Source organism: Carettochelys insculpta, chromosome 1 (genome assembly GCF_033958435.1).
Source record: "Carettochelys insculpta isolate YL-2023 chromosome 1, ASM3395843v1, whole genome shotgun sequence".
Classification (NCBI taxonomy): domain Eukaryota; kingdom Metazoa; phylum Chordata; order Testudines; family Carettochelyidae; genus Carettochelys; species Carettochelys insculpta.
In genome coordinates this window covers 323,505,793-323,521,710 of record NC_134137.1, presented here as the reverse complement: position 1 = coordinate 323,521,710, position 15,918 = coordinate 323,505,793, and the positions used below count along the sequence as shown (strand labels likewise).

General features: G+C 39.4%; 1 protein-coding gene across 1 annotated transcript in view; it reads right to left on the bottom strand.

Annotated features, from left to right (window-relative positions):
• Nucleotides 1–320: 320 nt before the first annotated feature.
• The window catches only part of YAF2 (YY1 associated factor 2), a 58,970-nt gene continuing 43,372 nt past the window's right edge, over nt 321–15,918 (bottom strand). Inside the window, exon 4 of the mRNA XM_075014575.1 lies at nt 321–9,401. Within this exon, the coding sequence (XP_074870676.1) occupies nt 9,164–9,401 (238 nt within the window). The 3' untranslated portion in view covers nt 321–9,163. The remainder of the gene's footprint in view (nt 9,402–15,918) is intronic.

Here is a 15,918-nt window from a genome sequence, read left to right as displayed (position 1 = left end):
TCTGTAGCTAAAATACAGATACATGTGCCATTTTGTGTCTATCACCCTAAAGTTCACAGATATTTTTATAGAGTGAGGAAGTGGGTGAGGTGTAGTTTCTTTTATTAGATCGTCTGTTGGCAAGATACAAGCTTTCAAGCTTACATATAGCTCTTCAGGTCATTTTTTGCTGTATGTCTTTAGGTCAAAAGTCACTGAATCAATCTGTGTCATAAGTTTCTAAATCAAAGCCATCTCTCAGTATGAGTATTAGTAAAGGTAGAAATGGAGGATGCCTACTCACATCAAAACAGCAGATGGTGGTACACAATAACAAACTCTCAGAGAAGGGCATGTTAGCTCATCAAGTTCTTTTTTATTTAAACACAGAGGTAGGAAGACTTTGTCATCATTAAGAGATTTACAAAATAGCTTTTTTTATCGTTATTATCCTCTCCGTTCTTGAGTCCAATAAAAAGTATTGAGACACATCTTGGAGATAGAGGCCATCTACCCAGGATCTCCATCAGGAGATGGTGAAAACTGTGTTCTTTTGGGCAGCAGATCTTCTTCCCCATCTACCATTGGCTGTCTCTCTAAAGCATCTTTCCTACACCTTGCAAAAAGCTTCAGGTCACTTAGGGGACACTTCATCAAGATCTAGAATATATCTCATATCTACTTTCCTATCAGTAAAAGCCTCCTTCAAGTGATAGTCCTTTTCAGGGACATGAATCTGATAACCAAAATAGTAACTGGCATTCAGAATGCCAGCCTCACGAACTATAGAGCTCATTGGAATGTACAAGGGAGAACTAACAAGAATTCACCTTATATATCACTTATCTGGAAAGGAAGAAAGCTATGTGAAAACTGGAGCAGAGCGGGAAGGCCATCTGTCATCGTAATATACCTTCTTAAAAGTAGGTACTCAGCAGTCAGAACTTTGGCCACGGTCACTGTTGTGACAATTGGGTCTGAATTTTCAAGAATTGTGATCCCAACTGTAAAAGTATGTACAGCTCATAAGGTCTAACAATAAACTAGTGCCGCAAATGTTGGTGGGAAAAGGTACAAAAAGGGGATAAAATAAATTAAGCTAAACAAGAAGGTAAAGTTGATCCAATCCAAGGACTGTATTGAAATTATGCTTTTAAATCAGATGTGGAGTCAGAAGTTAATCAGTCAAAATTGGTATGATGGATACTAAGTCTAACTGGAGGACAAAATAATTAGGGGAGGGGCTACTCTACTAATTAATCCTTTTCTGGGTCCTTAAATGAAAGATTCTGTGGTAAAAAAAAACACACACACACACACACACACTCACTCTCTCTCTCTCTCTCAAGAAAACAGATGGAGACTTTTAAAACAAGCTTCACCATCATGGCTACCACCACTATCACATCCTGGGATCACATCAGGACAGATAGGGTGACTATGTCAGATGGCTTCCTCTACCAGACGTACGTGAATCCCAAAACACCTGACATGAAAGGCTATGTCTATACTAGAAACATTTATCAACAGTTATGTTTGTCATCAACAGAGAGCAGCTCGACTGCACTGCCCTCTGTTGACAGAACGGCTGACTAGAAGCTTTGCAGACAGGGTTGACTGGTGAATTGGAAGCCCCCTCTGATGACAGAAGTGTCTACACTACACTTCTGTCAACAGAACTTTGTCAACAGATGCATTAATCCTCAAATTTTTGAGGGATAACACTGTTGAGACAAATTCAGAGTTCTGTCGAGACTGTCAACAGAATGCTTTGTGTGTGTAGACATAAGGCCTCTTATGTCGACAAAACTCTATAGTGTAGACACAGCTAAAAGCTTTTAACAGTAACAACAGCTCCAGCTCGAGTATGGTTACTAACATCCTTAATACTATCAAAGAGACCATCAAACAAGGGCTTCTTCCTTCTAAAACTCTCCATACGAAATAGAACAAAAAATAGTGAAATAAATAGCTTATTTAATACTTTACATTATAAATGTTTAACTGTTTTCCTTCTTTTTTTCTATCTTTAACAAAAGATAGAAAGATTTTTAATGAGATTTGCACTACGAAGCAGGCTGAAGCTGGTCTGTACACCAAACCCTGGGTCTTGTTCAAAATGCTTACTGTTTGAAAGTGACTGGCTTATATTAACTCTGCTGGCCCATTTATTCTAACACTACCTTCTCTGCTTACGTAGCCTATGCTAACACCATGTTGCTATGCTGTGCTTTTTTTTTTTTTTTTTTTTTTTTTAAAAGTAGCTAAATTAGCCACTCTCTCAACTAGTACCTTGGAAGTAATGGAATGGGTACTTTATTTATATCTCTGGGTGGTTTTCCACCATGTTTGAACATAGGACCTCTAAATTTAAGTAGTAGGTGCCTCTGCTGCTCAATCAATTAATTCAATGGAGAAGTTATACTCAAAATCTCTGTACATGACATACCCATTAGAAGACAGGCACAGAGCCAAACAGATGTAAGCCATGCAAACCCTATTTTATGCATTTCCCCACCCAACTGTTTTATTAGAACTAAGTGAAGACTCAAGGCAGTAATTAGTTCTGATTACTTGCATCTTGCTGAAATCTTCAAACCATGCGTCTAGAAAATTGTACCCAACTATAAATCAGTATCCTTTTCTTCCTTGGCTGTCTTCTCAATAGCCCTATTCCTCCCTCCATATCCCTTTTACTTTGACAATTATTTCCCAAAATGTTGAACTCAAAGATGAAGGTTCTTCCAGAAAGGTAGCAAACATATGTACAAGCGTTATAAACCAATACCAATAGAAAAATATTAGAATAAGCATTATCAAAAATAAAAGGAGGAAACTTTTTCAAATGTACTAATCTAAAAAGGTAAATTTCCCCCACTGGCCTTGTGTGCACATACTCCTGAAGGTGGACCATACTCTCTCCATTGAGTGTCGAACTATATTCTCCAAAAACTATTTACTATTTTGGGAACTATTTTGTTATTGTTACTAGAATGTTCTCTCCCTTGTCCTGATAGGGAAGATTGAAATGCTGGATTAAAAATCTGTTTTGTGCAAAAACAAATGGGCACATTGACTATATACGTACCATCACTTTCCTCAGTAGCATTCCTTTCATTTAAGCTAGGAAAGCTGCTTGCCTTTTTCACCCTAATGCTTGAAAGTACACCTAAAGTTCTCCGTAAAGTATGTTAGCACTCAGAATGGAATGGGTTTTTTTGCTGGTTGAGGGCCCTTCTAAAACCACATTAATCCGATTATAAACAATTACTCACATGCTGTGAGGTTTTTGGGCTGACTGAACTAGGATAGTGTATGTTCAAGGAATAAGGACATGACAGTAAATCTGTTAACTGATTCTGCAAGCTGAATGCTTGCTTTTACTGTCTTCAGCTACAGAAGTGGACAACAACAGTACAATTCCAGCACTGATATGCACAAAGGGCTGGATTTCCAATTAGGCACAGTCAGCACACTGCTCAAAACAGCATTCTTATGGGCCCCTTACCTCTAAATCTATGTACAACACAAAGGTCAGCTGTCGGATGGGGATGACGCTGAAGATGCTGTGCTGGAGCAGAGTGAGCGCAAAAGGTGTAAATCCCACTTTGTATACAGTTCTTTTTCAGCCCATATGCTCAGTCTGAAGCTATATTGTTGTAATTTCTTCTAATTGGTGGTTATTGTGAATCTGAGTTCAATATCTGAAATTCTTGAAATTAAAACTTTCATCTTAAAGAGTAACAATAGTTAAGGGACAATACTGGGAGTCATGCACCTAGGGTTTTCCCTTTGTGACAGATTGGGTAAATCATTTCAATTGTATTTATTTCCTTACCTACAAAATGGGAATACAGGTTGAACCTCTCATATCCAGCACTCTCAGGACCTGACTGGTGTCAAATAAGAGAATTTGCCAGACCAAAGGAAGTCAATATTTTCTGCAGCATTATCAACACTTCCACTGCATACTGGGCTCTTAGAAGATGGGGTAAATTAGAGCTAAATAGCAGCACAGAACACTGACAGCCAAGACTGGTGGGTGTAAACAAAATGTATGGTACCATGGGAAACTTGGCAACACCCACAATAAGTGGCTATCCGGCTAACTAAAACCATGCCAGACTACAGATGTTGTTGGATGAGAATGTGACAAATATGAGAGATTCAACCTGTGCTACTGTTTACCAATTTCATAACATCAGATGTGGGAGGCTAAAATGTTTTTAACAGACTCACCAAGTATTACCTCTTATGTTAACCACATCCTAGGCTGATAGTACTGCTTTTCATTAAAATGGGTTTGGGAGACGGTTGGTCAGTTCTGTTTTAGTGTTGAGTTAGGCTCAAGTTCATGACTTTTGCTTACATTTGTTTTCTTTTGCTTCCTTCTGCTATAGAAATATTACCCTGAAATACTTGTAAAACAGGAGGGGGGAAAAAAAGGGACAAGATGTTCTACCTACTAGTAGATGCAGTATTCACCTTCTAATGAAACTCATGCTTCTGAAGTCAAGTAAGAAATTACGTCAAACCCTTAAGAGCTCTATTTCCAACAACCTCAAATTTTACCAGTTTGATAAGCGAATGTGTTGCAAGATGAACATGTCTACTATTGGACTAGTCCACTAACCAAGCACTGCATTAATATTTTGGACTTGGGTCCTCAGTTGCCTTTTATTAATGGCAAAACCCATTACAAATCCGGTACTGTACATGCAGTTTCCAGGCGAAAAGTTCATCTCATCTACCTCTGCTATGACTTTTACCCCCAAAAATTGATTTCAGACCTTCTCTCTAGAAGATAACAACAGGATCAGAAAGTATGTAAGGGACAGAGAAATAGATTAGATACAGAGGGAGGGAAAAAAAGTGGGTTTTAACGAAGGCACACACTTGATAGGTCCATCATTAGCTCCCTCCTGTATTTCATTAGCACAGCCAGCTGCATGATCTGGGAAGTCTTCTCCCTTTAGAGAAGAGGCAAGAAAAAATGAATAGTACAAGGGGCATGTTACAGGGTGGGTTCCCTCACCCTAAACTTCTTTACAAGCAATCCTCACACATTCTTATGTAAATTTACCAGAGAGTGAGCTTTATTTTCAATTTATGCAACTTCATATCCCACCATAAGGCTTTTCTCAAGTTTTAGCAGAAACCTTAGGCATTGGGGGAATGGGGCACAGGGGAGGGGAGAGATCCTGAGTGTCTCTGTCCTCCTTTCTAGCCCCTCCCATCCCCTTTCCTTTTCTGTCTTCAGTTTAAACAGTAGAAGCTAACAAGCTAATCCTCACAGTACAGGTTAATCACCCAGACCTAATCAACTGTCTCCCTATTTGGCACATGTGGGGACACTTACAAAGTGCGCAAAGTGGTGAGGCAATCTTAGGCTGCTTCTGCCGCAGGACAGAACTATACCACCACATGGGGCATGGAAGACATGTCGGACACATCTACACTTGCATTCCTCTTTCGAAAGAGGTATGCAAATGAGGCAAATCAAAAATGCAAATGAGGTCTATATTTGCATTTGGCATCTCATTTGCATATTCTAATTTCAAAAGAGCTTCTTTTGAAAGAAGAAAGCCAGTGTAGACTCTGCTCTTTCGAAAGCAAACCCCATCTTTGAAAGAATCCCTCTTCCCATATCTTATTAAAATATGCAAATGAGGTGGGAAATATGCAAATTTACACCTCATTTGCATTTTCAATTTCTCATTTGCATAGCTCTTTCGAAAGAGGAATGCAAGTGTAGACGCACCCATCCTGCTGCTACAGAGGGAAAACAAAAGTGGTGAGCCACCTCTCCATTCTATTTCACGTGGCTAAATAAAATACACTGCCTGAGACCACATAAAAGAAAACAAAACAAAAACACACACCTAAAGTGCAGAATACTGCTTAATCTCAAATTGTTTGGACTATTATCTATGCCACACAACATCAAATAGCTAGAGAAACACATACAGTAGATTAACATTATAGATCATATTCTTGATTGTTTCAAGACTAATCACTGAATCAAAATTAAATTAAGTCTTTGAATATAATTTTTTCGAGCACTACTCTTAAGATTCAACATTTTACACTGCAGAATTTGACAAGGTATTACAGGGTGTAGACTATGAAATTCAGAAGTTTAAAAAAAAATCACAGTATTGTATATTTCAGTAATTTCTTATGCCAGCTACAATTAGTGGCAAAAATCAGGAGGACAAAACATTGAACTTCTGTACACAAATTACCTGCATCTCATTCTTTTGTTTTTGGAGCAGTGGACAATCAACGCACAAAAGGAACTTATTTACATGGAACATCATCACATTCATTTTTGTGAGATCATCATCATCTCATGTAACCACCCAAATGCTTAGCTGATGAAGGCTGGTGCAGATTTAGAATGTAACAGATGATTAGTTATTATGCAGATAACAGTAAAAGAAAAATAGCTAACAATGAGTTACAATGTTAGGTGTCTTCATTTTACAAACTGAATATACTTTTTATGTATTTACACAGTTGGGGAAAAGGACTTGGTTTAAATCAGCTGAAAACTTCTTCAGAGATTATGAAAGCAAGGCTGGTTTAAAGTTATAATCAGAGTCATCTTCATACTTTGTTGATTTTCTTAAAGTCTCCTATCTGCATGTCACGCCACTTCTGCTGTAGAAGAGCAAAACTTCTGATGTGTTTCGTTCATTAACAGGAATGGCAAACTAGCTACTGGTTACATAATCTTTGTTCTTTACACCTCTTGTATCACACAATACTACAATTTAATTATAAATTCTAGGTGGAGTATGTAGTACTGGCAATTTTACATAAAAGGAGCATATCTGATATAGAAATTCTTGAGTAAGAATGAGCAATCCAATAACATTATTTTACAACCACTTTTCTGATAACTACACTTCAAAATTGATCTTGTAGGTGCTAGGAACTGCTTTCACTTGCTATTAACAGTATGTCTCTCAACCATCAGTTCCATGCAAATTAACTAAATAAATGCATCAATGACTGCCTAATCTCTAGATGGAAAAGACCTGTTGTGGGTGCTGAATGGGTTACCTATACTCAATGTAATAGTAAGTTCTGTCTTAGTGAACTGAGGTACTAGCTTTCTATTTTATGTTTGCAAAAAGTACTTTTGTTTTAAAGTTGAAACATTTCATGAAGGATCTTGCATTGAGATTCACTATTACATTGCTTATTTGAAACAGATTCATCTCTCTTGTAATTCATTAACTTGGTATGTGTTGCATATACAGTCCCACCTAACACAGTGCAAAAAGTAAAATTCAGAATGTACTCCTTTGTAAAAACTAGCATACATTACTTAAATATTTAGCCCCCATATGAATCAAAAACCATTTATGCAACTAAAATGTGAGGTTTTAAAACATATTAAAATATCAGAAAATTGGAATGAGGAAATTTTAGTACGGTACAGCACAATACATTTTACCCAGGTCAGCAGTAGTCCATTTGAAATAACCTATAATTAACACTGGATTTTTAAAAGTTTAACAGCAATACCCATAAATGAGGTATGTATGTTTTTAGATATCACATCAGACTTTCATTTTATGCAACTAACTATATTTCACAATTCGCATCTTACAAAAAAATAGACAGTACCATTGTGCCTGTAGAAGTACTGCATTAAAAAACAAAGATACATTACTACAAGAAACTACCAAACATCACAATATTAGGGACTACAAAAATTCATTAGTTTAGCTGTTACGAAGATGCATCGTATGAAGGTAATCTTTTAGGGCTGGATTCACTGCCAGAAAGTCCATTCAACTTTCATATTGACCCAAAAATACATTTTGATTGACAACACAAACAAAACTGCTAGGATGTGAATGGGCTTCGTTTGGACAGGAGCTAGACGCATTTTTAATTGAATATGACCCTATAATTTAAATCTATACATGGATATTTTTGTGCATAAAAAACACTTAGGTGTAAACAAAAATGCGAAATCTGTAGTCATAAAAATATTTTATTGGTTATTTTACATAATACCGGGTGGGACTGTAAATATTTTTGCTCTGTATCAGTATATTGCTAAATGCATAATTTGACAGTTTATGCCAGAAAATAAGATACTGCATTTTTTCTTATGACTGACACTAAAGTATTTAATAAAGGGCCAATTCAAAATCAAATAAGCTGATCTAAGAACAAAATGTGATAATATTACTTATTTCCTCATTTCTGTGCAACACAGTATTTTTATATTAAGTTGATATGCGACTATGTCACTGGGCAAGTTTGGGGCAAGGAAATAACGCTAAGCAGGAACTAAACCTGCACTTAAAAAGCTATTTTTAAAGGTTTCCCAGAATTTCAGATTTCAAAAATTTACTTTTTGCCAAATGCTTAATAATTTGAGATTTGATATCAGTTATGTAACATAGCCTACCAGTGTCTAATGACAATGTAGTACTGTATCTGAATTATAAAGCTAAATAACCAATGCTTATAATAGGCTCACTCTTTCTGATCATAAACATTGCAGTAAGTGTTAAATGTGAGGAAAATATTGGTAAGACCAGCAACATAATTCAGTAACAGTAATTTAGTAAATGATGTCAAACATTGGCAAAAATTCATACAAATGTTTTATTTAATAACATTTTTCCTATTTAAGCACACCAAGTACCAGCAGGTGTTTTTAAGATAATAATTATGAAAATTCTGTTGCAATAGTTGATTAAGTTGATCTTTGATTTGCATACATATAACTATGTTTCACAATTCTCAAATAATACATATTTAGGCAGCTTGAACTATGTTATAAAAATTTTAATTCAGTACATGCCAATAGTAGAGATTCCAAGTTGTGTTAGAATTCACTAAACTAAAAATGAAAATGGACTTACCAATAACACTGTATAATGAACATTCAAACCACATTTTCATGGCACCTTTATATCTGAATATTAAAAAAGTTAGTCTGAAGATGCTTTGGAGGCATTTACAGATTTTGCATTTAAATTATTATTTCTACTGTTTCACTTAAATTTTGTAAAACTGCATAAATTATGTTCCAGTAAACATATCAATTGTGCATGGATAATCTGTCATGAAAATGTGGTAACTGTTGGCAGAAGTTGTTGCGTATTTGTATGTTTTGAAGAGAAGAGACTAAAGAAACTGGAGAAAATAAATTTTAATGAGATTCTCCATTCAACGATGAGGCTTCTCCTCTGGGTGAAGATGATCTGGACATTCCCCTCTCTGTATTGTCAGAGCTAGAACCACTCTGACTGTGTTGATCCGCAGATGCGGCACTGGAAGCAGGTGGTGACTTAGTTTTCTCCTTAAAGTCTGTAATAATGACTGTCAGATCTCCAACAGTAACCTCCAAATGCTGGGCGCTACTTCGATCCACATTTTTCAATCGTGGCCTAAAAAAAACAGAATCAAATTAGAGGCTAAATGCTTCTACATCACACAATCCTCTTGCCCCTACAATTTTCAGTGATCTTTGTAGAAAAACATAATATTGCTATGTGCTATATAATACATAACATGAGAATGAGCCACACAGAACTCTAAATGGTAATATTTACATTTTTCTTCACCTAATCTGAACTGGGTTCCTGGATAAAGTGGTTAATCTGGTCGCAAAAAATGTAAGCCACATTTTAAGATTTTTGCTTTTATAAAATTTAAGTCTCTAGCCTTCGTGGCTGCAAAGAATTGTCAAAATATGATCCACAGTAATATCAATATCAGCAGACAGCCTGAAACAACTGCTCGGAAAATTATGAACTTCTCCATTCAAAAACCAGCTCCCATCTCCTTCAATCAGTTGTTAATAAGCTTTTTCATGCCGTGCTGGTATAAATATAAATTCTGCAGCACACTGAAAATTTGGCATAGGCATAATGTAAATAGAATTCATTCTAAAATAACTTACGGAAAGAACACTATGATGACAGGTCTGGAGCACAGTTTAAAGCTAATGTCTTGCATAGGACCTCAGGCATATGTAATGAATGTGGGAAAGTCCACTGCTCTAACAACTCTAGTTTGATTTCTACTCTTTTTATAACCACAATAAAACAGTTAAACTATATTCCATCAATTGGTCTTTGTAGGCTACTGCAATGGGTGATCCGGGCATGAAACACTTGAATTTGCTACTTGTGTGTGTGTGCCAGGTGACAAATCAAGTCACCACAACAGGCGAGCATACCTGCTGACAAGAACAGCACAGCACGCAGCAAGCATTTTAAAGTGACCCATCAAACCTATCAAAACAAAAAGCAGTCAAGTAGCACTTTAAAGACTAGCAAAATAGTTTATTAGGTGAGATTTCATGGGACAGACCCACTTCTTCAGACCATAGCCAGACCAGAACAGACTCAATATTTAAGACACAGAGAACCAAAAACAGTAAGCAAGGAGGACAAATCAGAAAAAGATAATCAAGGTGAGCAAATCAGAGAGTGGAGGGGTGGGCGGGGGGAAGGTCAAGAATTAGATTGAGCCAAGTATGCAGACAGGCCCCCATAGTGACTCAGAAAGTTCCCATCACGATTTAAACCATGTGTTAATGTGCCGAATTTGAATATAAAAGCCTGCTCGGCTGTTTCCCTTTCCAGAACGGTGCGATAATTCCTTTTCAGTAACACACATACCTTTAGGTCATTGACAGAATGCCCCATTCCATTAAAATGTTGACTAACTGGTTTGTGGATCTGGAGTGTTTTGATGTCTGTTTTGTGCCCGTTGACCCTTTGTCTAAGGGAGTTAGAAGTCTGTCCAATATACAAAGCACCTGGGCATTGTTAGCACATGATGGCATATATGATGTTAGTAGAGGAGCATGAGAAAGTGCCCGTGATTCTGTGAGTAACCTGGTTAGGTCCAGTGATGGTATTTCCAGAGAAGATATGTGGACCAAGCTGGCAGCGGGCTTTGTTGCAGGGAAAGGTTCCAGGACTGGTGTTCCTGGGGTATAGACTGTGGCTGTTAGTGAGGATCCTCATGAGGTTGGGAGGTTGTCTGTAGGAGAGAACAGGCATGTCACCCAGGGCCTTCTGGAGTGTAGCATCCTGATTAAGAATAGGTTGTAGGTCTTTAATAATTCGTTGCAGTGGTCTGAGTTGGGGGCTGTAAGTGATGACCAGTGGTGTTCTGTTCTTGGCTTTTTTGGGCCGATCTTGGAGTAGCTGGCGTCTGGGTATTCGTCTGGCCCTGTCGATTTGTTTTTTTACTTCTCCTGGTGGGTAATTCAGGTTTATGAATATTTGGTAAAGTTCTTGTAGTTTTAGGTCTCTGTCAGTTGGATCAGAGCAAATGCGATTGTACCTAAGAGCTTGACTGTAAAACAATGGATCTTGTCAAGTGTGCAGGATGGAAACTAGAAGGGCGTAGATAAGTATAGCGATCAGTAGGTTTTCGGTACAGTGTGGTACTGATCAGGCCACCCTTGATTAGTACTGTAGTGTCCAGGAAATGTATCTCTTGCATGTTGTAATCGAGGCATAAGTTGATGGTGGGGTGTAGATTGTTAAAGTCTCTGTGGAATTCTTCTAGAGCCTCTGTACCATGAGTCCAAATCATAAAGATGTCATCAATGTATCTTAAGTAGAGGAGTGGTAATAGGGGACGAGAGCTGAGGAACCGTTGTTCCAGGTCAGCCATAAATATATTAGCATATTGTGGGGCCATGCGGGTGCCCATAGCAGTTCCACTAATCTGGAGGTATAAATTGTCCCCAAAACGGAAATGATTGCGTGTGAGAACAAAGTTACAGAGGTCAGACACCAGATTGGCTGTGGTGGCATCAGGGATGGTATTCCTGATTGCTTGTAATCCGTCTTTATGTGGAATATTAGTGAACAGAGCCTCTACATCCATTGTGGCAAGGATGGCATTATCAGGAACTTTTCCGATGTTTTGTAATTTCCTCAGGAAGTTGGTGGTATCTCAGATATAGCTGGGAGCACTGGTGGCCTAGGGTTTGAGGAGGGAGTCCACGTAACTGGATAGTCCGGTGGTAAGGATGCCAATACCTGAAATGATAGGGCATCCAGGGTTTCCAGGTTTGTGGATTTTGGGAAGTAAATAGAATAATTCAGGCTGCGGCTCAGATGGTGTGTCTGAGTGAATGAGGTCCCGAGTAGCAGCAGGGAGTTCCTTCAGTAGTTGTTGTAATTTCCTTTGGAATTCCAAAGTGGGATCAGCGCAGAGAGGTCTGTAAAATGTGGTGTTGGAGAGTTGTCTGGCTGCCTCCTGTTCATAGTCTGACTTATTCATGATGACAACAGCACCTCCTTTGTCAGCTGGTTTGATTATGATGTCTGGGTTATTTTTGAGACTCTGGACAGCCTGGCGTTCAACATAGTTGAGATTGTGTCTCATTTGGCATTGTTTGGGTATAATCTCAATACCAAATATTCATAAACCTGAATTACCCACCAGGAGAAGTAAAAAAAACAAATCGACAGGGCTAGACGAATACCCAGACGCCAGCTACTCCAAGATCGGCCCAAAAAAGCCAAGAACAGAACACCACTGGTCATCACTTACAGCCCCCAACTCAGACCACTGCAACGAATTATTAAAGACCTACAACCTATTCTTAATCTGGATGCTATACTCCAGAAGGCCCTGGGTGACATGCCTGTTCTCTCCTACAGACAACCTCCCAACCTCATGAGGATCCTCACTAACAGCCACAGTCTATACCCCGGGAATACCAGTTCTGGAACCTTTCCCTGCAACAAAGCCCACTGCCAGCTTGGTCCACATATCTTCTCTGGAAATACCATCACTGGACCTAACCAGGTTACTCACAGAATCACAGGCACTTTCTCATGCTCCTCTACTAACATCATATATGCCATCATGTGCTAACAATGCCCAGGTGCTTTGTATATTGGACAGACTTCTAACTCCCTTAGACAAAGGGTCAACGGGCACAAAACAGACATCAAAACACTCCAGATCCACAAACCAGTTAGTCAACATTTTAATGGAATGGGGCATTCTGTCAATGACCTAAAGGTATGTGTGTTACTGAAAAGGAATTATCGCACCGTTCTGGAAAGGGAAACAGCCGAGCAGGCTTTTATATTCAAATTCGGCACATTAACACATGGTTTAAATCGTGATGGGAACTTTCTGAGTCACTATAGGGGCCTGTCTGCATACTTGGCTCAATCTAATTCTTGACCTTGCCCCCCCCACCCCTCCACTCTCTGATTTGCTCACCTTGATTATCTTTTTCTGATTTGTCCTCCTTGCTTACTGTTTTTGGTTCTCTGTGTCTTAAATATTGAGTCTGTTCTGGTCTGGCTATGGTCTGAAGAAGTGGGTCTGTCCCATGAAAGCTCACCTAATAAACTATTTTGCTAGTCTTTAAAGTGCTACTTGACTGCTTTTTGTTTTGATAGTGTATAGACTAGCACGGCTTCCTCTCTGTTACTATCAAACCTATATTTGATTCCATAACTTTCTCCAATCCAAGCTCAAAGGAAAATAAATTAATATGAGAACATTATTTGATAGGTGTGCTCCTAAGAGCAAATCTTAACAATCACCTCACCATACACAGGGATTTCAAATACAACTGATGCGGAGTCAACTCACCCCACCTTTTGCACTCCCACACATCCAGGCTGAAGCTGCATAAGAGTACATGGGGAGCTCAAGGACACTCTTGCCCCAAGGCTGAACTGGCTTGACTAAAGAACTTCATTTTTGCCAGCCTGAACAGGCTGCACCTCAGAGAAAAATGTAGTGCTCAGTGCATTGAGTGCTACACATACTTCTGGAAACAACATTTAAATGTGCTTCAAATGTTCTTTTAAGTAATCCACTTAGACATTAAGATGAGCATTCTTACTCAGGACCCAGTCTAGACAAAATCAGTCAACACTCTTTTCACTTGAATGCAATATTTGACTGTTTGAAACCCACAGGCTGATTTCCATTCATTATTACTTTTTCAAGCAGTTCTTCGCATTGCTCTTACTGAGTATTTTGTCAGAACAATACAGTAGACCCCCAACTTACGTGGGGGTTGTGTTCTCGCAACCACCGCGTTAAGTCAAATTTCCCATGCAACATGGGGAAGCCAGGAAACTGACAACGGCCACTACCCCTGGTCAATTTCCTGGCTCCCACAGTGAGGTGGGGAGCTGGGAACCAGGTGGCATCCTGGCTTCAGGCTCCCAGCACCAGGAAACTGACCAGCACATCACTGGTCAGTTTCCTGGATCCAGTCAGCAGGGAGCCAGGAACCTGGGAGTCAGGTGAGGCTTCTCCTCAGCTGGAGAAAGCCAGGGAGAAACCACAGCAGTGCAGTTGTCAGTCTTCTTGGCTTCCTCCAGCTGGGAAAAGCCACGTCAGGCAAACAGCTGTGGCATGGCTTCTCCCAACTGGGGGAAGCCAGGAAGAAGCTGCAGTGGCACAGCTGTCTCTCCGCTGAGTTTCCCACAACTGGAAGAAGCTGCACTGGGCAAACAGCTGCAGCAGAGTGGCTTCTCCTACCTGCGGGAATCTGGAGACAAGCCACACTGCTGCAGCTGCTCACCCAGCTTCCCCCATCTGGGGGAAAGCTGGGGGACAGACAGCCACAGCACCAGGCTGTCTTTCTGCCCCGCTTCCCCCAGTGCCAGGCAGGCAAACAGACACACAGCAGCTTCAAGTTGTGCTTAACTCATGTTAATGCAAGTTAAGTGCAACTCCAAGTTGCACATTTCGGGGGTTTACTGTATTCCCAGCAGGGGCAGGCACAGGTAGGGGAAAACTGCAACACGTGCCACCTCAATAATTAGCAGGGTCACAGAGCTTTAGTCGCTCTCCCTGCTGCAGCCCTGGGACTAGAAGCGTTCTGTGACCCTCCCACAGGCAAACACCTGGTGGATACTTTTATTCAGATGTCACCTAGGGATTCTAACTTATGAACCCTTTACACTCTGGCCAGCCAAAATTAAAAATAATCCAAGCATTACAAAAATCCTTTTTCCCAGCTCTGTTCAATTTTCTCCCCATTGTAAAAAAAATAAATAAATAAATAAATAAATAAATAAATGAAAATAGTCACAACCATCTAATTCTAAATTTTTGCTACTTCAAGATGAAAATTTGGGAAGTACTATTTTCAGACCAATCCTGAATAGAGATTTAAAGCCCTGTTTCGCCAATGTATGGAAAATGTCTGCTACTTCTCTGCAGAAATGATTCCACAGATTCTTTCCTGGCTGCACTCTACCTCACAGATTGCAACACTTTGAAAACCAAAGGCTGCGTCTACACTACTCCCTTTCTTTCGGAAGAGGCATGGTAATGAGCGAGTTGGGAAGAGGCTAATGAGACAATGTCATGAATATGCAGTGCCTCATTAGCATAGTGGCAGCCATGTGCAATTTGAAAGTGCTGCTTTCGAATTTTGTGCCGCCTGTGTAGATGGTAACATTTCGAAAGGACCGCCCCCCCCAGACTTCAAAAGCCCCTTATTCCTATCTGGTTTAGGGAAAAAGGGGCTTTTGAGGTCCTTTTGAAAGGCCTCCCGTCTACACGGGTGGTGCACAATTCGACAGCGATGCTTTTGAATCACGCAGGACCATTATTATGCTAACGAGGCACTGCATATTCATGGCAATGCCTCATTAGCATCTTCCCAACTCGCTCATTACCATGCCTCTTCCTAAAGGAAGGGGGTAGTGTAGACATGGCCAAAGTGTCACTATTTCTCTATATTTTCTCTTCCTCTATAAGTAGGTTGCATATCTTTCAGTCTTTTCAGCTTTTTAGTCAAACATTTGTGATTAAAGTAACTTTATACCTAATTTGGGGAAATCTGAGACAAATCTGCCTGTGTTTAGATCCTGTGAGCTTTTTAGTTTGCTTGCCGTTCCCAAACACAAACAAAACAAGGTGGTCAACCAAGAAAGGATTTTTTTT